This window comes from Ictidomys tridecemlineatus, chromosome 9, assembly GCF_052094955.1.
Source record: "Ictidomys tridecemlineatus isolate mIctTri1 chromosome 9, mIctTri1.hap1, whole genome shotgun sequence".
Lineage (NCBI taxonomy): Eukaryota > Metazoa > Chordata > Mammalia > Rodentia > Sciuridae > Ictidomys > Ictidomys tridecemlineatus.
In genome coordinates, this window is record NC_135485.1 from 54,160,632 (window position 1) to 54,183,636 (window position 23,005).

The 23,005-nt window shown below is 35.1% G+C and overlaps 1 protein-coding gene across 1 annotated transcript in view; it reads left to right on the top strand.

The window, feature by feature from the left end:
- Positions 1-606: 606 nt before the first annotated feature.
- Npffr2 (neuropeptide FF receptor 2) overlaps positions 607-23,005 on the top strand; it is a 71,035-nt gene continuing 48,636 nt past the window's right edge. Inside the window, exon 1 of the mRNA XM_005333258.4 lies at positions 607-963. Coding sequence (XP_005333315.3) covers positions 956-963 — 8 coding nt within the window. The 5' untranslated portion in view covers positions 607-955. The remainder of the gene's footprint in view (positions 964-23,005) is intronic.

Consider the following 23,005-nt stretch of genomic DNA (forward strand, 5'->3'; position numbering starts at 1 on the left):
CTAACACACAAAGGAAGGTTCTTCACAGGTTACCCACTCTTGACACTATCCTTGTTATCAAAGTATCTTTAATTTTCATCTTCTTAGTAATTGTATAAACCTGTAAGTTCATGCATTATATTTTAAGCACGACTTATTAGCAAATTCCATCCAAGCAAATTTTGTTGTGTTAGAATTACTACATGTTTCCCCTTGGCTCTCTCCTTTCTACTTCTAATTATGATACAAATTCACATTTGTAGAATCCCAGAGAGGTTTCTTAGAAACTAAGAGGCAGCTTGCAACACTCACAAAACACAGTCCACTTCAGGGGGTGGGTTGTTTTGGTTTGTAATCTGCCATGAATCTCTCCTTCCTATAAGAACCTTAAAAATGACTTAGTGAATGCTTACTATGGTATCACGACCCTTCCAGGCACTTTTGCATGTGGACTCTCATTTAAGTCTCAGATTATCTACTAACTAACATCGTCAATATCTCTATTTTGCAAATGAGGAAACAGACGCAGAGAGACTGAATGGATTTTGAGCCAAGAAAACTACTGAGAGCATCATACGTGTCCCAGAGCTGCTTCCTTTCCTTTGCTGCCCACTATTCTGAATTTCACAAGCAGGTATCCAGATGCTCTTTAGCAGAATGTGAATAGCTTCTTTGAAATCCTAGTGGCTGGCTGGTGCCCTCTGGAGAGTGACGTTTTCATCTAAAAGGGACTAGAAGGAGGGGAAGGAGCCCAGAGCATCCAACACCCAGCCCCGCAGCGGTGCAGCCGGGGAGCCAGGGGCTGGGAGTGGGCTGCGCGCGCGCTGCACTCAGTTGGTCTGGCGCCGGCGGCTGCGGCTGAGCAGCCCAAAGACAAGAAGTACCGGCACCAGACTGGGGACATAACCTGTTGCTGAAGGCGGGTTTGGTGGTTTCTGTTTCCAGAGGCTGCCAGGGGTCTGTTCTGCCCTTCGCGATGAGCATGTAAGTTCGCGGATCAGGCTGGTTTGGGATTCGGACTGGGGGCAAGACACCTGTCAGGGGGCCCACATCTGGCTTTGGATACAGTTTAGGGTTCAGGAGCGGTTACCTTAGATTTTGCGATTTACTCTCTTGACCTTCTCCCAGCCCCTTCCTCTTTCCCCGGGCAATGTCTTTGGAGGATGACCAGGAGGACATCAGGGGCTTCACTGAGCCAGGCCCTCGGCACTGTGCACGCCTGTGGTCAGATGTTTACAGAATAAGTACCCGCTGGAGACCAGAGGGAGTTTTATTAACCTTAGTGTTGGGCGCAGGGTCAGGGGGACCCATCTCTAGGGTCCTATTGTTATAACTTTGTTGGATTTCTTTGGGGAGTGTTAGATGCTAGCAAGTTTTCTAAACTGTTCTCTGTCTTCATCCGTGGTGATCCCAAACAATGATCTTTGTATATCAGAGTCTTCATCTTGAGCATTCCCTTTTGTGGTTTCTTATCTGGGTCCAGAACCACAGAGCTCTTGGTGAAAGCACCTGGCGGGAGTTCTAGGGCTTTCTGGTGCAAGAAAGGATTTCCAGTCTCTCTTCTGAGAACCACCAGCATTTTCCAAAAGTGTCAACCTCGGTCAAATTTGGGGTCTAGTTTTGGGGGAAGAAGACTATGATTTACTCCACTCTTTTTGTTAAAGATAGAACTACAAATGAAGAAACAAAAATACATTTTCCCCCTCAACGAGGTTTTAAATATTTTAGAGATTTATTTTAAAGAACCTTAAAATATAATATGAACTATGAGAAGATTTTGTTTTTGATCCAAGTAGTCAAAATTGTTGTAACCATGTATCTAAATTTCTCTTTTCATTACACATATCCAAATCATTTTCAACTGGTGACTAATGAGTGAAACTGATGTACAAGTCAATGGTCTAGAAACAGTGAAGGAAATATTTTAGTTTTCAACTGAAATTTTAATTAAACCTAAACATCTTGGGCAATATTAATGATATTTTAAGTTATGGTTGAATTTGCAGAATTGCTGTAAAGTGCTCAAGTATAGCACTAATATCATTAACAAAGCAGTGATAGTGTGCAAGGTTTAGTTTCTCATATTTTAAAAGTTGCTATAGGCTAATCATTTAATTAATCTGTGATCTTACTACTTATTGCATTATCTTTAAAGGCACATATTAATATTAAAATGTGGATATTTTAATAATTTAAAATGTGAGGTTTTGTTTATTTGTTTGTTTGTTTATTTCTGGTACCAGGGATTGAACTCAGGGGCACTCACCACTGAGACACATCCTGAGCCCTATTTTGTAGTTTATTTAGAGACAGGGCCTCTGTGAGTTGCTTAGTGCCTCACAGTTGCTGAGGCTGGCTTTGAACTCTCAATTCTCCTGTCTCAGCCTCCCAAGAGGCTGGGATTACAGGCATGCGCCATCGTGCCTAGCTTTAAAGTGTGTTTTTTATGATTGCTTTATAGTACACATGTGTTATTCTAATAATTACCCTGGATTTATGTCAATATGTGTTCCTCAAGTCCACGTAATTCAATAAGCTCTTTCTTCAAGCAACCTTTTCCTTATGTCTGCAGGCAACTTCAAGAATATTGAAGTTCAAATTGTTTTTTATTTGTCTACCTGTCTATTTTATCTGGTATTTTCAATGTATTAAAAAATGTATTACAAAGAATTTTGAAGTATATACTAGAGATCTATTGTTTCATTTTTATGATCATTTTATCTCAGTTTTATATCTCACTGTTCCCCAATATTCTTTTACAGATATCAAAATCTATAGAATGTATAGGTATAAATTCAATATAATTCAGTGAATGATTTGCTCCTGGAAAATTGGAAAATCAGTTCATTTGTTGCAGTTGTTATTGTTCTTGGCTGTGTTAGTGTGTGTGTGTGTGTGTGTGTATGTGTGTGTGTGTGTATGTGAGAGAGAGAGAGAGAGAGAATGAATATTCCATGCAAATGCCTCTGTGATATAAATCTTTTATTGATATTGCATTATGGATTTCTAACTACAATCTAGGACACTAAAAAAGGAAAACAGTTCCTCAAAGTTTCACGTACTTAAAAATAATCATTTTGTAAAATACCATTCTCCATTAATAGAGAATTGGAATTGCTTTTAGAATAAACATTTTAAAACTCATGCATATTCAAAAATTTTAGATAAATATAATTTACATGGCTAAAACATCTATATTGTATGTTAATAATTTTAACAGATTGTCCTTTTAGATATATCAATTTTATGCTTATACTTAACCTGATGTTAACAGCTAGTCTTTCTTTCTATTTCCCTTTGGTTTTAAGTCTAGCTTTGTGGGACAAATTGACTCTTAAATGAATTTTCAAATTGCCTTGTAATCAAACATTAGGGGTCCAGTGATTCCCTTATTTATTAAACTAAAAGACAACTAGCTAAAAATGTACTGCCTTTATGATAAGTTGCACAGCAGACAACTGTTTTGAGTGGACCTTTGTGAGCTTTTTGGAGTTTTGAAATATAAGATTTGTGAAAGCAAAGAGATAGGTTCTCTTGCTCATCCTCTCTCTGGCAAATCATTTAACTACTATGTGTCAAAGATTGCTCAAATCTGTGCACTTTTCTATGTTTCTATGTTTCTATGGTACAAAGGCAGAGAAGGCTCAGATGTTCTTGCTTTGCCACTGGAGAGCCACTGGCCTAAGGCAAGACCCTGAAATTCTACAACATAAGTGCCTCTTCTGTAAAATTTCCTATTAGAAGGAGTGAACAGGACAGTCTGTTTGGCTATGCTGGGTGTAGTTTCTTGAGTAGAGACATCAAAACGTTGGCTTTCTTAGTGATGGGAAGTACTTTTCAAATAAATGTGGCTGAGGGTTGTGAGCAAGAGGATTTGCTATAAAGTTATTCCTCTGTTGAACAGATTTTTCCCACTCAATGCCATAATTACAAAGAAACAACTGAGTTCCTTTTTATTTTTTTAATCATTTAATGAGCAGAAAACATATGAACTTTATGAGCAGAAAGATCCTACAGGAAGCAATGAAAAAGCTCAGAAAGTTCATTTTCTTCTCCTAGATCTCTTGACTCTTTATGAAGGAGTGAATGAAGAGCCAGGGAGTTTACCTGAAGCTCTTTCCACTTGAAAACAGCAGGAGCAGGAAATAAATAATTTCCATTCACCATATTTCACCATTTTTGAAGATCCTTGCCTCTTGAATGTTCAGAAATATTTAAAACCCACCTTTCAACCTGTGTTTGATAGTTTCAGTGTTCTATTGCATGGCATAATTGGATTTTAAGTGAGTAACAGCGATAAAATGGAAAAAAAATAGAACTGTTTGAACTTAGAGCTTGTCTTCTTAAAATTGCCAATTGGAAACAGGAACCAAAGTATATTTATTAAATGAATCTTTTGAATTATTTCAGTTTTCATCTGTTTGATAAAGATTAAACTCTTTTATGCAATTAAACTGGTTATTTTAGAGTTCAGGGACCAGTTTAATAGAAAAGCATGTCAATTGTTTACTTGCAGGATGGGTCACAGAATGACATCATCACATCTTGGCACCCTAACAATAAATAATGCCTTTATCTAGACATAGTGGTTTCCTCCTGTCATCCTAATTGGTGTTGATGTCTTAAGACAGTTTGTGATCTGGTCCTACAGTAGTGTTATTATGGGCATTTAACGGTTCAAGGAAAATGATGGTGATGTTGTTGACTGGTGAAAGAAGATTGTTGCAGTGGAATGTGTTTCATATTTCTTATCTTGTCATTTTATGGCAATGAGAGTTGTCATAAATAGATGGTACCCTGGTATAAACTGACAAAGATTTTCACACTTATGATATGAATAGGATGCAATTGCCAAATTAAAGTTAGGGAAAGGGCTGTGTGGAAATTGTAAGGAAGGAAAGCTAAATTTGTGTGTGCTAAAACTCAGAGAACAATAAATTCTTGCTAGTATGTGATGATATTACAGGTTTCCTGTACTACAAGTATTAAAGTTCTGGAATAGAGCTAGGCTATCTTTGAATCTCATCATGTTGTTTTTCTGTTTTTTTTTAAATGTTTTATAACTTTTACAGAAGTAAATAAAAAATTCAGGACAATTTAAAAATGTGCTGCCACAAAACTAGTCAATTTAATTACCTTTTTAAAAGACTGTTTTATCTTCTAACTGCTATTATGCTATTATGCTTTGCAGGTAGAAATAAGGTGGGAAATAAACATAGTGATTTATTTTTTCTTAAGAGTTCTCTCTATCACTGACAACATAAAAAGGTCAATAGCACTTTGCAGTAATCTCTGGGGGGTTCAACAAATCTTACTACCTTATTGAATCTGCTTCCCATCAGAATTAGCACACTCACTCCTCTTTGGGAGTTTAGCACTTCCTCTCCAGGATCCTCTAATGCCTCTTGTAATCAGACAGCTTGTTTTAAAACAGAATTTCTGTCATCTTTCCATCCTGTTTTCAGAGTATATCCACATCATAGATCTTTTCAAGAACACTGATTAATGTACTTCACTGATTAATGTACTACTTAGTGGTTTGGTAAATGGGAAATTCTGTAGGCCCTCCCCAATGCATTGGGGAGGTAAATTCCTTCCTCCATGTTACAACAAAAGCATTAAAGGATGTAACTTCATTTAAGCAGATTAACACTGAGTTAAATTAACCAAGCAGACGTTTTTTTCCCTAGCTATTTAAACTAATATATTGAATTCAGACACTCTAGGAATATGAATGAAAAAACATTTAAACCCTGAATGTGCCATGCCTGTTATGTTATTATTTAGGAATTTTTCTGATGAGGTCTGAAGCCAACTTACCTCAGTCCTGTCATCATCATTCTCACCATCAATCATAGTTGCTGCTTGTCCATTCCAAACGTGCCTTCAGTAGACATTTCATTTTATTCAAACACCTGCCTTAATTTGACTGTGTTTTGTCATTGCCAACATAACAAGTATTCCATTTTCCAATAGTGGAGAGGTCATCAGTGCTTTAAATTAAACTATATAAAATAACCAGATCATGAGTGCATTTGTGGTTGAAATTTTATCATTCTTATCAAATGGAACTTTCCTTGATGAAAGAAATGTCCTGTCTGTACAGTTCACTATCATAGCCAGTGGCAACACCTGACTTGTGAGAAATTTAAATGGAGCTATTGTGACTAAAGGACTTAGTTTTATTATTTTAACTTATAACTGTAGGTGGTTAGTGGGCTACCATATTAAACAGTACAGCATTAGCTAGTTAGTATTTATCCACACCCCACCACAATTATTACTTCAGGACTGGGCATGTTACCTGATTCAAATCAATGAGATTAGTGGAACTTACCTGGGGTTTTCTGGAAAAAAATGCAATCTGCTTCCCTTAAGAATCTGTATCTAGAAAACTTTTTTCTCCCTGGATGTGTATAAGGCATTATGCAGTCTCAGGAGAAATTGGAAGCTGTCCATAGAATTAGTAGACATGGTAGAAAATAGAAATAATTCAGTTCTTTTTGATGCTAGGTACTGAATCAAACCAATTATGCAGTTAATGATCCTACTAGACTTTCCAGTAAAATGTGATAATTTATTCTTATTGTTCAACATGTCTGAGGTGGGTTTCCTCTTACATCTGAATATATCCTATCTTATTCAGTAATTGAAACAAGGAATACTGTGAATGCATTAAAATAAAATCTGTAAAGATTTCAGTTGAACTGAAATGAGTTCTAAGAAATATTTTAGAGATAAAAAACAAGACAGAAAAGAAATTATATAATGTCACATATTGAATGATACAGAAATCCGTATAAGTGGAAGTTTAGAGGCAATGGAATAAGTCTATGATCTATGATTATGAATTAGAGTTGAGATATCAATATAAAATCATATTTAGCTTAATATAAATGAATATTGTTACTTGTAGAAATGTTTATAGATATGTTTATTTACGGGGCTTAGGATACATACTTCTATTTTCTTTCTGTGTTAGCTGAGTGGGCTTGGAAGTAATGTACTTCCAGTAGCAATGAATACCCTCTATGCCTAATTGTGGTTTCTAACACTATCCTCCAATAAAAGAAACCAGAAATCTCTGGAGGAAAGACTGATTATAAGATCAGGACAAGGAATATACAAGATGAGCCTGAAGCATCTCTAGAGCCAAAAATTTAAGATGTGCTCAATAAGATTTTGGAGAGGTATGACACAGGAGCCAACGCCTTATGATCAAAGAAGAAACAATCTGAACCACAAAATAAAGAAGCTAGTATTGGATTATAACCCAAAGTATAAATAACCATGAGTCCATTCAAATATAAATGGATGACTAAGTAAGTAAACAAATAATAAAGAAGAGATATATCTCCCATGCTGGACTATTACGAATAATTTATGTACTTCATCTTCAAGGAGCTGAAGCATAATCCCCTACTTCTTAAATATGGGCTACATATAGTAACTCCCTTCTAGAGAGTACAATATGAAAAGAAGACATAAAAAGTAACTTTACAGTTGAGAAATCTGATAAATACTACCTCAGTGAAATGATAAAAATCAACACAAAGTGATAATTAATAATGACATACACTGTTGTTATTATGGGGTGAGAATGGTCCCTTATTTATGTGGTCTTCCTGTCCAAACTCATAATCTAACTTAATCATGAGCAAAACATCAGACAGATGCCATTTGAAAAATAGTCTACAAAAACACATAACCAGCACTCTTCAAAACTATCAAGGTCATCAAAAAAAAAGAAAGAAAGAAAGAAAGAAAGAAAGAAAGAAAGAAAGAAAGAAAGAAAGAAAGGAAGAAAGAAAGGAAGAAAAGAAAGAAAGAAGTTCTGAAAAACTACAACATCTAAGAGGAGCCTGAGAAAATAAGAATGTTAAATATCTTCTTGTACCCTGAATAGGATCTTGCATCAGGAAAGGCACATGGGTTAAAATTAAGGATACATAGATAAAATATGCAGAGTAATTGTTAATAATTTGTCAAAATAGTTTCAATAATTCTAATAAGTACATCATGCTAATATAAAAAAATAAGGGACACTAAATGGTGGGTATACAGAAACTCTCTGTATTGTTCTCTCAAGTTTTCTGTATATCTGAAACTATTCTAAAATAATGTTATTTTAATTATGTTATATAATATGGATATATCCATATATGTGTGTGTGTATATATACGTTTATATATGTTAACTACAGAGTTTAATATGTATAAGGATGTTGAATGATGCACAGTAGGCTTGTATGTCATGTAATAATTGAGGGAGTAAAGAAACCAGAAAGGGAGAGTTAAAAGAAAAATGACTAGAAAAATGGGCAAAATATCGAAGGCATAAATTAAAGCATTGAACATAAAGTCAGTTATACTGCAAACTTTTAATAATTAAATATGCTTGTAAACATTCACTGAAATATTTCAGGAATAAGTAAATACACTGATGAAATCTCAGGATATTCCCTTGAGGTTTTCTTCTTGTATTTCTGACAAGTTTTTGTAGTAACAGCAGCAAAATATCAGAAGCTCATAATGTTGAAAGTTGAAGTGAATTCCAGGGTATTTAGAGTTATTATTCTCGCTTCCTTCCCTCACTTCATTTTTTACTTTGATAGCCACACATTTAAAACTAGAACACTCCAAAGTTACTACATAAACAGAGGAAATTAGAAAGTCATCACACGTGCCCAAGGGAAGAGTCAGGCTCAGTAAATATGAGATAACACCTAAAGTTTACTCCTCAGTCTGATTAGCCTATAACAATCAAAAAACAAAAATAGAAAAGGAGCAAGTTCTTGGAAAGAGAGAGAACCTGACTTCCAGTGTACAGCTTTAGATTCAAATGTCCAATTTTCAACTACAAAGACATGAGAAACTATGGCTCTTTCAAAGGGGGAAACAACGATACACAGAAAAACTCTTGATGATGGATCAACTAGACAAAAACCTTAAAATATCTATCTTCAAGATTCTAAGAGAACAAAGAAACACATGAAGAAAGTAAAACAAACAAACAAACAAACAAACAAAAAACAATGCACAAGCAAAATGGAAACATCAGTATAGAAAACCTAGAGAGAAACCAAAAAGAAATCCTAGAGGGATAGGGTTGTGGCTCAGTGGTAGAGCACTTGCCTAGCATGTGTGAGGCACTGGGTTCAGTCCTCAGCACCACATAAAAATAAATAAACAAAATAAAGATATTGTGTCTATCTATAAACTAAAAAAAAAGTAAGAAAAAAAAGAAATCCTAGAGCTGGAGCCTATAATAACTAATATCAAAATTCATAAATCATTAGATAAATTCAAAGTCAGATTTGCGTAGGCAGAAGAATCAGTCAACTTGAAGACAGAAAAGATAACAGAAATCAGAATTTGAAGAACAGAAAGAACAGAGATTTAAGAAGAATGATCAAAGCCTAAGGGTCTCTGGGATGTCATCAAGCCCACCAATATGTGCATCATGGAAGAGAGAGAAAAGAGAGAGAAAAGGTGAGAGCGTATTTGAAGAAACAATGATTGAAACTTCCCAAATTCTATGAAGAACATAAATATAAACATCCAAGAAGCTCAATGAACTCTATAGTATAAACTCAGAGAGCAAAACTAAGACATATTATCATCAAAATGATTGCTGGGAAAAGGAGGAACTACAGAATAAAATTAACCAAATTATGCTATGTACATATGTGAATATACCACACTGAATTTCATTTCTAGGTATATCTATACAGCACTAATTTAAAACATCAATTAAATAAATGGCAGATCTCTGGAGTAGAGGAAGGGGAATAGGTGGAGGGGGAAGGGCAGGGAAAGAGAAAGTAATAGAGACTGAAATGGAGCAAATCATATTCCACGAATGTGGGTTATGTTAAAATGAACCCCACTATTATATATAGCTATAATGTAGTAATAAAAACAGAAAAATTCTATTATAAAATAAGTCAAAACCAAAGAGTTATGAAAACAGCATGAGACAAGTGACTCATCACATACAAAAGAGCCTCAACATATTATCAGCAGATCTCTCATCAGAAACATTGGAGGCCAGAAGGCAGTATATTGATATTTTCCGATTTCTAAAGAAAAAACAATTGAGCTGTCAGCCAAGAATCCTGTAAGGGGCAGATGTTCTTCAAAAGCAAGGAAGAAATTAACACATTCCCAGATGAACAAAAGCTGAGGAAATTTATTGCAACTAGATCTAACCTGCAAAAAACAATAATGGGATTATTTTTTCAAGTTGAAATGAAAGGATGGCATTTTGACTTGTAACGCCACTTTTTGTCTTCTACATTAATTGCAACTGATATGTTTTAAAAATAATTACTAGCCTGTAGCAAGTATTAGTATAATTTTACTTTGTAACTCTGTATTTTGTTTTCTATGTAATCTAAGGGACTAATTTATTAAAAAATTTTGTGACATCAACAATGAAAAGAAATGAAAATAGAGCAAAGTAGCAGATTTTTTTTTGTATTTTTACTAAAATTAAGCTGGGATAAGCTTAAATTATGGTGTTGTAACTTTAGGATGCTAAGTGTAGTTCCAATGATAGCCACAAAAAAATGGATAAAGGGTATATACCAAAGGAAGAGAGAAGATATGTAAACGTTTCACTAGAAAAACATCAACCAAACAAAAGAAGACAGTAATTCAGGAATTAAAGGACAAAAAGCAATCTGTAAGGTACATGGAAAAAAGAACAAAATGATGAAAGTAAGACCCTACTTACCAGTGATTAATATAAATGAATTCTTCAATCAGAAACAGAGATTGGATGGATTAAAAAAAAAAAAAAAACATGATCCAACTGTATACTGTATACAGAGACAACTCAGATCCAAACACCCAAATAGTTTTGAAGTGAAAGGAGGGGAAATGCTATTTCTTACAAACAGTAACCAAATGAGAGCAGGATGCCTATCTTGGTACCAGACAAAATAAACTTAATTTCAAAGGTGTTTTCAAAGGTGTTTACAAAGATGTCATATACAAGTATGTTATATATGGTAAAAGGTTCCATAAAGCAAGGAGATATAACAATCATAAACATGCATATACAAAATAGCAAACTCTCAATATGTGTGGACCAAAAATTGGCATAACTGAAGGGAGAGTTTTACAGTAATTGAGACTTTAATGCTGCACTCTCAATAACAGATAGAATAAACAGACAGAATATAAGGAAATACCAGATTAGAATAGCACAATAAAATACATCTAAAGATAAAATAGAGTTCTCAACTTCAGAACAACAGAATCTACACCTTCCTCAAGGGCACACAGTCATAGGCCAGTCAAAAGAACAAGTACCTTATGATTCATCTTATTTGAGGTACTTTGGGTAGCCAGTGTCATTGAGACAGTAAGTAGAAGGGTGATTGCCAACGTTAGTGGAGGGGCAAATGAGGAGTTATTGGATTTTTATAGAGTTTCAGCTTTGCAAAATGAAGAGTTCTGTAGGTGGGTGGTGGTGATTGTTGTATAATAATATGAATGTACTTATTACCCCAAAACTGTATAATTAAAAATGGTTAAAATAGTAAGGGGAGGGGGAGAGAAGATAAGCACAACTAAAGCAGGAAGGAAGGAATCATTTTAAATATTTGCAGATATAGCAGAGAACCAACCAGTAAAGCTAAAGGGCAAAATGGTGGGAGTAAGTCCAGAAAGAGATAAATGCCAAATCTAGAAAATTATGTAAAGATATATTATGGAGATTTTTTCCCTTATATTTTATCGCTAGTATATATTTGGATTAAAAATATCAAAAGGTCTTATTCAATCTATGCCTTATGGAAAAAAAAACATAGTTGCAAGAGGAAAAAGACTTGGGTAAGATATTTTTTATTTTTAGCACATTGGAAAAACTCATTATCTGTGACTACATTATTATATTCTAACAAAATTTGGTTTTATACATTCATTCATATCTCATTTTAAGAAAACAGAGTACAGACTATCCCAACAAAGCATGTACTTTCAAAGTGAATATTAAGAGTGTCAAATGCTTTAGAGTGGGCAAGGAAGGTGAGAAGCTGAGGCAGGAGTCCAATTACTATGCCCTGAAGAATGGGTGGATGTTGAAAAACTAAAGACATAAAGCAATCATTCTTTAGGATGATGAGTGCTAGGAAGGCCAGATCATTTTAAGACCTAATGTGAACAAGCCATGAGAGAGCAGGAGAATCCACTTCCTGGCCATCCAGACAGAATGGCCCCTCATCTTCCTGCTGCACTTTGAACATCAGTGATGTGATCCTAAAGGCAATTGAAGAAGCAGTCTGCACTGTCCACAAAACACTATTTAATGCTTGTTCATTGTTACTACCTATACTCATTTATGAGAAACAGTGAAATATTGCCCTTTGATCTGCAAAATAACAAAGCATTTAAATGCAATTTTACCATCTTCCTTAAAAATGAGAAAATATACTTCTTGTCTAATCATACCTTACTTAGGTATGCAGGATAAAATACTTTTAAAATATCTTTTGTATCATTTCATGTTTCCACTTTCTACCTCTCTTTTGCTCTTCATATTCAGCTAACTTAAAAATACTCCTTTTAAGTTCCTTGATTCCAGCTTTCACTAGTGTAAACCATGTATGTTACACCAAATATACTGGTTTTTGTTGTGGTTTTCTGACATAGACCTATTAGAACAAAATGTCCTTGTAGAGCATATTATAGAATTACTTAGGCTACCCCTATCATCTCTTCCAGGAGCTATGATGAGCCAGGCAAATGACAAATCAACTTCTAATATAATAACAGGTAGAATTAAAAATAAGGATAAAGAGGAATCAACCACCCACATACATCAACAACATCTTTTGCTTCCTTCCTTCCAAATGACCTTCCAAGGAGGGGAACACAAAATTGACATCCTACACATAAATGCAGTCACAGGGAAAGTGAAGCTGTTTGCAAAAAGTTTAATGATTATTAATTAGCATCCCTATAAAGATTTTTATTTTTCTAGTCTTCAATAGCAAAATGCCTATGCCTCAAATAAGAGTTTCACTGGGAATATCAAATCTCTTAGTACAGATGTATCTTGATTTTTAAGGCAAACTTTTCATGGGACACTAATTTTCACTTGACTCTATTTGCCTATTTTGTTGCAGTTCTTCCATTTAGTTATGTCATTTCTTCCAGAAGATTTGGCTATTAGGGAACTAGTATTAACTGATATGTTCTTGTAGAAACAGATTTTCCTTAACAGTTTTTTTTTTTTTACTTGGATAAAACGAGTGTAAATCAGATTCAGTTTTCAATCTAAATGTAAGATATTAAAGGTCATTTATGTTGTGTTTCTGTGTTGGGTGGTATCATGACATCATTTCCTCTCTTCTTTGCTAGAACCATTTTTTTAAAAGTACATGCATACAGATATTTTATCACTTATACTCTATAATAGGTGTCTTATCACTTAATGTTTATTCCATTATATATGTCATGGGTTATCAGTCATAAATTATTGTGCTTTAGGTTTGTAGAGTTCTTCAGCTATCTTATCCATAATTAAAACATAATTCTTATTTCCTAATTGTAGTTGCTAACTAGTAATAAAAATCGATTGTATTGATTAACTGGCCATAGTTTTTTAAAATTTTTATTTGTTATATATGAGAACAGAATGCATTACAATTCATATTACACATATAGAACACAATTTTTCATATCTCTGGTTTTACACAAAGTAGAGTCACATCATTTGTGTCTTCCTACATGTACTTAGGGTGATGATGACCATCGCGTTCCACCGTCTTTCCAACTGCTATACCTCCATCCTTCCCTTTCCTCCCCATTTCCCCTCTGCCCTATCTAGAGTTCATTTAATCCTTCCCTCCACCCCCCCCAGCATATTATGGATCACCATCCTTAAATCAGAGAAATCATTTGGCATTTGGTTTGGGGGGATTGGCTAATTTCACTTAGCATTATATTCTCCAGCTTCATCCGTTTACCTGCAAATGCCATGATTTTATTTTCTTTTAATGCTGAATAATATTCCATTGTGTATACATACCACATTTTCTGTATCCATTCTACTGAAGGGCATCTAGGTTGGTTCCACAGTTTAACTATTGTGATTTGTGCTGCTATAAACATTAATGTGGCTGTGGCCCTGTAGTATGCTGTTTTTAAAGTCCTTTGGGTATAAACCAAATAGTGGGATAGCTGGGACAAATGGTGGTTTCAGTCCCAGTTTTCCAAGGATTCTCCATATTGCTTTCCAGATTGGCTGCACTAATTTGCAGTTCCACCAGCAATGTATGAGTGTGCCTTTTCCCCCATTTCCTCACCAACACTTATTGTTGTTTGTATTCTTAATAGCTGCCATTCTGACTGGAGCGAGATGAAATCTTAGAGTAGTTTTGATTTGCACTTCTCTAATTGCTAAAGATATTGAACATTTTTTCATATGTTTGTTAGTTGTATATCCTCTTCTGAGAAGTGTCTGTTCAGTTCCTTGGCACATTAATTGATTGGGTTATTTTTATTTTTTTATTTTTGGTGTTTAGATTTTTGAGTTCTTTATATATCCTAGAGCTTAGTGCTCTATCTGACATGCATGTGGTAAGAATTTGTTCCCAATTAGTAGGCTCTCTATTCATCTCACTGATTGTTTCTTTTGCTGAAAAGAAGCTTTTTAGTTTGAATACATCCCATTTGTTGATTCTTTTTTTTAAAGAGAGAGAGAGAGAGAGAGAGAGAGAGAGAGAGAGAGAGAGAGAGAGAGAATTTTTTAATATTTATTTTTTTTAGTTCTCGGCAGACATAATATCTTTGTTTGTATGTGGTGCTGAGGATCGAACCCGGTCGCACGCATGCCAGGCGAGCGTGCTACTGCTTGAGCCACATCCCCAGCCCCCCATTTATTGATTCTTGATATTAATTCTTGTGCTATAGAATTCTTATTAAGGAAGTTGGGGCCTAAGCCAACATAATGAATATTTGAACCTACTTTTTTTTCTAATAGATGAAGTGGTTTAATATCAGTGACAAATCCTCTGAAAAGGAAATGAAGAAAACTATCCCATTAACAATAGCCTCAAAAAATAAAATGAATAAATAAAATATTTGGAAATCAACCTAACAAAAGAGGTGAAAGATGTCTATAATGAAAACTACAGAACACTAAAGAAAGAAATTAAAGAAGACCTTAGAAGATGGAAAGATCTACCTTGTTCTTGGATAGACAGAATTAATATTGTCAAAATGACCATACTAACAAAAGCACTGTACAGATTTAATGCAATTCCAATCAAAATCCCAATCACATTCTTCAGAGAAAAGGCAATCAAGAAATTCATCTGGAAAAATAAGAGACCCCGAATAGCTAAGGCAACCCTTAACAAGAAGAGTGAAGCAGGTAGCATCACTATACCAGAACTTAAACTACACTACAGAGCAATAGTAACAAAAACAGCATAGTATTGGCACAAAAATAGACTTGTAGACCAATGGTACAGAATAGAAGACACAGAGACTAGCCCACATAATTACAGTTATCTTATATTTGACAAAGGCACCAAAAAAGTAGATTGGAGAAAAGATAGCCTCTTCAAGAAATGGTGCTGGGAAAATTGGAAATCCATATGCAACAAAATGAAATTAAACTGGCCCTAGTTTTTATAGCACTAATTTTCATGCATAATAGCACTTGAATAAGGCTATTTTCAAACAGTGATATTTGAAAGCTTATAATGCTTTCCTCTGAAAAGTACAATACTTTCTCTTCTTTCTTTTTCTTTTTTTGGTTAACATTTTATATTGAGGTTATTGTGTATTCACATGCAATGATAAGAAATAATGCAGAGAAGATATCATGTCCTGTTCAACCAGATTTTTCCCCAGTGGTAAGTTATTGTGTAACAACAATGTAATAATACAAGAATTTGACATTGATACAATCCACCAACCTTATTCAGTTTTCATCAGTTTTATATACACGTAGATATGTGTGTTTGTGTTTAGTTTTGTGCAGTTTCATGTTCTTGTATGCTTTTTGACACCACAATAAAAATAACATTGTTACATCCAAGGATCCTTTATCTACCCTTCTATAGAAACAGCCACTTCACCCTCCAATCTCCCTAAACCCTAACATCCATTAATCTATTCACCATTTTTAAATTTTTTGTCATTTTATTTATGTTGTACAAATGGAATAATATTGTATGGAAATTTTTTGATTGGTCTTTTTCACTCAGCATAGTTCTATTAAATCTGTTTTATACACTTCTCAAATTTTGGCTATGTTCATGTCAGTCTATTTCTGAGTTTTCTGTTCTGTTCCATTGATCTGAGTACCTTCATCAATACCACATTGCTTATATGAATGTAGTTCTATAATAAACCTTATCAGGAAGCATCATTCTTTCCACTCTGTTCTTCATCTTCAAAAGCCAGTATTGAGAGAATGAAAAGGCAAACAAAAAACAAAGTTGTTTTCAAAGTTGTTATTTGTGCTTTTTATGTAAAGTTTTTTATGTAAAGCCTATGCCCACAAAAATCCTTGTGTAGATTTTGATAGACATTGCAGTAAACTCACAGATCAAATTATGGTCTTGTGTTATTTTTTTTAAAAACCCTCAAACCCAGATTCCTGAAAGCTCATGCCACAGGTGAAAGCCCCTCCAAAAAAGCTTTCCTGGCCGTCATCTACTCCTGTTCTTCATGATGCCAGCAGCACCTGTGTCACTCTCTTCCCATCATCCCTTTTGCTTGGGTGTTATCAGTACAATGAAGAGGGCTCATTGTCATATGATACCATTTAATTTTTATGTTTTATGTTAATGAATAATTTTATAACTTTTTAATAACTTTTTTGCATAAAAATAAAACACAAAATCAACAATCTTTAGAGATTTCATTTCAGGAGACACTCTTTTTTACCTAGTTTATTTATGTTAGTATGTAATTCTAGCAATTCTTTAGTTACATTGCAGCAGTCTGGCTGGGCACAATTCAGGAGCCACTTATCAAAAGAAACGAACTTTATTTTTAGAACACACACACCGCACCACACAGCTCCTCAGGAAAACCCTCAGAGCCCAACTGCCACCACTGGCTTCCCACAAGCCTCTCAACCTCCCCCATTCCTCCTGCTCTTGAGGCCGATTGGCTGGGTCTCATGGGCGGAGCCAAAAAAAGTCCCCCAATGAGCAGCTCCGTGGTCTGAAAGGGCGGGGAAACAGCCCAATGAGCATCACTGCAGAGGAGCCAATCAGTTGGCAGCTAGAAGTTTGCTGGGGCCACTGTGAGCCAATCATCAGCTGGAAGTTTGCTGGGGCCCCTTTGGCTGTGGCTCTCAACATCACATTAAAATTTCTAAACCATGCTTTTCAACAACTAGTGCTAAAACAACAGGAGATACAGATGCAAAAATGAATCTCAATCTGTATCTTAGTTGACACAAAAATAGACTCAAAGTGGATCAGAGATGTAAATGTAAAACTCCAAACAATAAAATATCTAGAAGAAAACAGAAGATAACTGTATGACCTTGGTTAGGAAAAGATAAAATTTGTAAATTATGCTACATGAAAATTAAGAACTCCTATTCTTTAAAAGCCAGTATTGAGAGAATGAAAAGCCAAACAAAAAATTAAGAGAAAATATTTTTAAACTACATGTCTGATAAATTACTTAAATTTAGAATATATCAAAACTTCTCAAAATATTTTTAAAAACTCTCAGAAAAACATTGACAAATGATTTAGGTGAACAGGTCATTGAAGAAGTTTATACGGGTGTCAAGTAGTTATTGAGGAAATTCCAACTATAATTGCAATCATGTATTTCTATGTATCTATTAGAACAAGGACAAATGTTTTTTAAAAGATAATCCCAAGTGCTGGCAGATATCTGAAACTTTTATATTCTGTGGACAGAAATATAAAATGGTACAGTCACTGTGGACGTGGACGTTTGACTATTCTTTATGATTTTAAAAATACCACATGGTAAGCAATCCCACAACCAGTCTTTACCCATGTAAAATTAAATACTTTTATTCAGACAACACCGCTATAGGAATGTTTATAGTGACTTTATTAGTATAGCCCTCAAAGTGGGGGAAAATCAAAATGAACTTCAACTGAGTAAAAATAAACTGTATAAAGATGTGTGGTATAACCACCCACGTGGCACTACCCAGTGATAGAAAGGAACAGATTACTGTTAGATTGAACAACATGGACAAGTCTCTGACGCAAATTGAAAGAAACCAGACTCAAAAGGCTATGTACCACATGTTCCTATTTATATGGTATTCTCACAAAGGCAAAACATTAGGGACAAAAGAAAGATCAGTGGGTGCCAGCAGCTAGAGGTGGGGAGGAGGGATTGCCTATGAAAAGGTACCCAGAGGAATTCTGTAAGTTAGTGGAACCATTCCACGTATGATCTAACTCTTGCTTTTTATCCTGCTACATTTCTCTGATAAACTCTATTTACCTTTTTTTATTATTAGATAATATTTGAATCTTTAGTAAACTCTTCTCCTCCTACTTTACTCTCAACTGATGGATGGCTTTATTTCATCCATACTGCATTTTACTCATTCTAAGAATGATATATTTTTATATCTTTAAAAATAAGATATATCTTAGAATCAGTGATGCCTAATGATCACTACCAGCAAGATGATAATGATTGCATTTATCCAATAAGCTTACATTTTTAGCAATATATAAAATAAAGCTGCCTAGTTAATTATATTTTAGTCTTAATGAAACAAATTACTGTTAGGTTAGAAACTGTGAAGCATCTGAGATGTTATACTACTTGTACAAATACAAAGTTGTAGATAAATAGGTAGTTAGATACTAAAAAAAAAAAGTGAGATTTCTGGTTCAGGGAAAAGAGCTCTATTTATACTTACAGCAATAAACTTTTATTTGGAGCCCCAGCAAATCAAAGACGATGGGAGGCTATTGTTAACAGAGTTCCTAATTCAGCCTAGGATTTAAGCTCCTTTTTCCCCTAGGTAAAGAAGAACGAAAGGGGCTTAGGCTTAGGAAAAGATTGATAACTGGAGACTTCTATGTGCTACTCTGGTGGTGTAGAACAGGATGCCATGAAGCATCACGGGTGATAATGTTGATCATAATGCGTCTGTAAATCTTGAAAGTATCTTAGTTACTCTTACCTTGGTTTCTTCAGTCTTGAAGGGAGAGAAAAGAGATTGGGTAAAAATCTAGGGGCAGTCAATCTTGTGTTACTGGCTTCAGACAACACATTCCTTAAATGATTAACATAGCTATGTGCAGAGTTGAACAGAAATCAGACCCCAAATTAAGGTGCAGATTGCTCAGCTTCATGGCCTCCAAATTAGTGATTTTTAAAGTCAACTAAAAGCAAGGGAAGCTGGAAGGTTTATTAAGTTTTTCTGAGTTACAAAATGACATCTAGATTGGCATTGCAACTGGGTCCCCCATGACCAGCAATCAATGAGTTTAGCACAACAAAAGCCAGAGAGAGAAAGGCCTTATGCAACTGTCAAATTTCATTTGATGGGTAAGAGAAAGATAAAAAATTAATTTTCTCATGCTAATAAAGGGAAAAGATACAAATTTATCGACTCCCCTTTTAAGAGAGTCTCCTTGGAGCCCTAATGGAAGGAATGCATACTCTAGCTCTTTGATATATAAATAATTCTTTTGAAGAACCAAATAATTCTAGTATTTCTAGCTTTCACAACATAAGAATATCTCCAAGGTTCTGGGATTTAGATAACACTAAAGTAACTTTTGGAATTAACCTAAATGCTAAACCCCAGGTTGGAGTTGCTTGGGGGAGATTGTAGAAGGTTTATTAGTTTTTTTAATGGGAGCAAGTAACTCCATCATCAGAGAAAAAATACCAAATGTTTACAGAAGTGAAAACATCTTCTGCCTTTATATGATATATTTCTGTGTTTCAGGGACCTGAGGCTTTTTTATTGGAATCCTGAGAAATTCAGGGAAGAGTTATTTTCCCACAGTTACATTGTGCTAAAATGAAAATCCTTCTGCCTCAGTTTCATCTGAGTTCAAAGATAGAACATCCCATTTTTTTCCTAATGTCAACATTATTAAACCAAGAATTATGTTTCCTAGATTCTCCTTACCTTGTATGCTGTTAAGAGTTGGATAAGAGAAAAATCTCATGATATTAGGAGATTAAAAGGAAACAGTGGGGCTGGGGTTGTAGCTCAGTGGTAAAGCACTTGCCTAGCATGTGTGAGGCCCTGGGTTCAATTCTCAGCACCATATATAAACAAATAAACAATAAAGTTCCATCAACAACTAAAAAAACCAAACAAACATATTTTTTAAAAAAGGAAGCAGTGGCCATTACTTTTGGAAGGACCTGAGGTTAAGAGGCAGTAACAAAGAGACAAACAACTTCTCCTCACTTTCCTCTGTTCCACACCAAGCTTTCTTCCCAGTTGGTGAACTGGAAGACTAGTAGTGGTCCCAAACCTGTCACCTGAACCACACCCACAGGGGTCACAGCTGCACAGAGACGTCTTTCCATAGACCTCTCCACAACGTTCTTTGTACCCTCCCTATAAGGAAGGTCATCTTCTTGCCTTCCTGGATGTCACTGCCCACTTGGAGTTGTCCTCTGAACCACTGCTGCAGGGAAGACTGCTTATTCTGCGATCTAACACTCCCCTCTGGGAATCCACTTCTCCATCAACTCCTACTCTCGTGAAAAGCAGAGATAGGCAAAATATCTACAGCCTGCTGCCTGATTTTTCTTTTTTAATAAAGGTTTAAGAACACAATCATGAAAATTATTGATGTGTTGTCTATGGCTGCCTCTGGCCATATAGGAGAGTTGGGCAGCTGTGACAGAGAACTTTGGCCTCAAAAGCCTCCAAATATTTACTAACTGGTTCTTTACAGAAAAGAAAGTGTTGACCTCTGGTATAAAGTATAATTCCAATATCATTATTGTTCTCCCTTCCTGACTGAATGCTCACTGATACACCGTCTAATCAGGACATATAAAGGAATGGCTCATAATTGATGGAGTAATTCTTGGTTCACCTCCCACTACCTAACTCTGGAAAATTCTAGAGAGGTTAAGAGTACCGTGAACGATTGGAAAGAAAGTTTTGTTGGAGAAAATCAGTTCAGGACTATGGCACTGTTCTTCCTTCCCACTACTATGTGCACACACACATTTCATAGGCCAGGGACAAGGAAATAAATTCCTCCTAACTTCAGGCCTATTCAGGATGTGGATTGGGTATGGGTGTGGTTTTAAGGACACTGTGAATTTGATGCTTTATCTTTCAACTGACTTGTTGGGCAAGAGACTGGCTGACACTGACTATGGTGGCAAAGTAGATGATTAGGCTTGGAGAGTGACTGTACTCCTACCACAACTTCAAAGAGATGCACATGTCCCATGAAACAGCATGGAGTCAGGATTGAAATAATCTCTTCCAAGACAGGTGTATGCATAGAATAGAAGAAGCTCAGCATAAGGATTGGAAATGTCCCACCCAGTGAAAAAAGTCAGGTGGGACAAGTGCCTCTCCTCTGAGTCATCCCAAACAGGCATTCTTCTTACCCATTCTGGCAAAGATCATCTTGTCTAGCTCATGGAGAATTTTTGCTTTGCTAAACCCAATGACACTTCTTTGGTATTCTCTTACTTAATATCTTAGCTACATTTCAGTATTTGACATAATTGACTACACTCTTCTTTTTGAAATAATTTATTGGTTTCATTAACAACAGATTCTCTTTTCATTTTATTACTTTACTAACTTCCATTTTTCAATCTTCTTTGCTGATTCAACATCCTATTCCTAACCTCTAAAATATTAGAGAACACTGAGCTTGAGTCTAGAACTATCTTCATCTTATACACCTTATTCCCAAATACTGTGTCATCTGATTCTATAGCTTAAAATACTTCCAATGTTTAATAGTGCTAATAATGCCTCAATTGATCTCATCAAACTTTTTATCTTCCCCAAGCTCTCAGCTCATAAAGCCAAGCTCTATTATATATCTACTCAGCCTTCTAAAAGACACCTTATATTTAATATATCTAAAACATAACAGACTTTCTAATTTAGATAAGTTGTTATATTCCATTCAGTTCCGAAGCCAAACTTAGCAGTTTGCTTTCTTTATCCCTTTTTACTCAACTAATCTCCAATGTATTGTTGGCAAATGAAGTTAGTACCACCACTACCAAAGATCACCAATCCACCTTTCTATTTTGTACTGCTGTCACCTAATCTAAGCCATCAGCATCTTCTTTATAAACAACTAGAATAAGTTCTTAATGACTTTCCTGCTTTTAGTTTTATCCACCTTCTCTGCCCGATCCATTTTACATACATCATTTTTTAAATCCTTTAAGCATATTTAGAGCAGATAATTTTTTCCCTAGCCTAAAATACTTTATTAGAATAAATTTTATCCTGTTCATTGTGGTTTATAAAGATTTTGTCTTTGTGTACTCTTATCTAAACTCCACAAAATAACAGAAAACAGCATGTCATAGCTGGGCAACTGCAAAACTTCAACATGGCTGAGGCTGCATGGTGATGAGACTGGAAAGTAGGAAGGATAAAATTGAGAAGAATTTAGGTACTTAGAAGTTCAAATATTCCTCAAAGAATTTGAACAATTAAATTACGAGATCAAAAATTACACAAGCATTTTTAAAACCCATGGATTGTCATTAAACTTAGTTTTACCTTTGATAATGATATTTTCAGGAACTATTTAGATTCATTCAAATGTTTTAGGTGACCTACTCACTTATATTGCAGGATAGTCAGCACCTGGTCAGGGAACTCTTGCCTGCTCAGAGGAATAAGCCTCCGGAGAACTTAAAGTCTGAAATAATTAGGAAAGGACAAAAGACAGAATCAGAATTATAGTTTTAAAGAATGAAGCATCTGATAGGTTCAGCCCACACAGGAGTTGGAGCTGGACAATTAGAAAATGGCTCCTGTGGCTTATTTAAGGGTGTATATCAAAGGCAGGGGT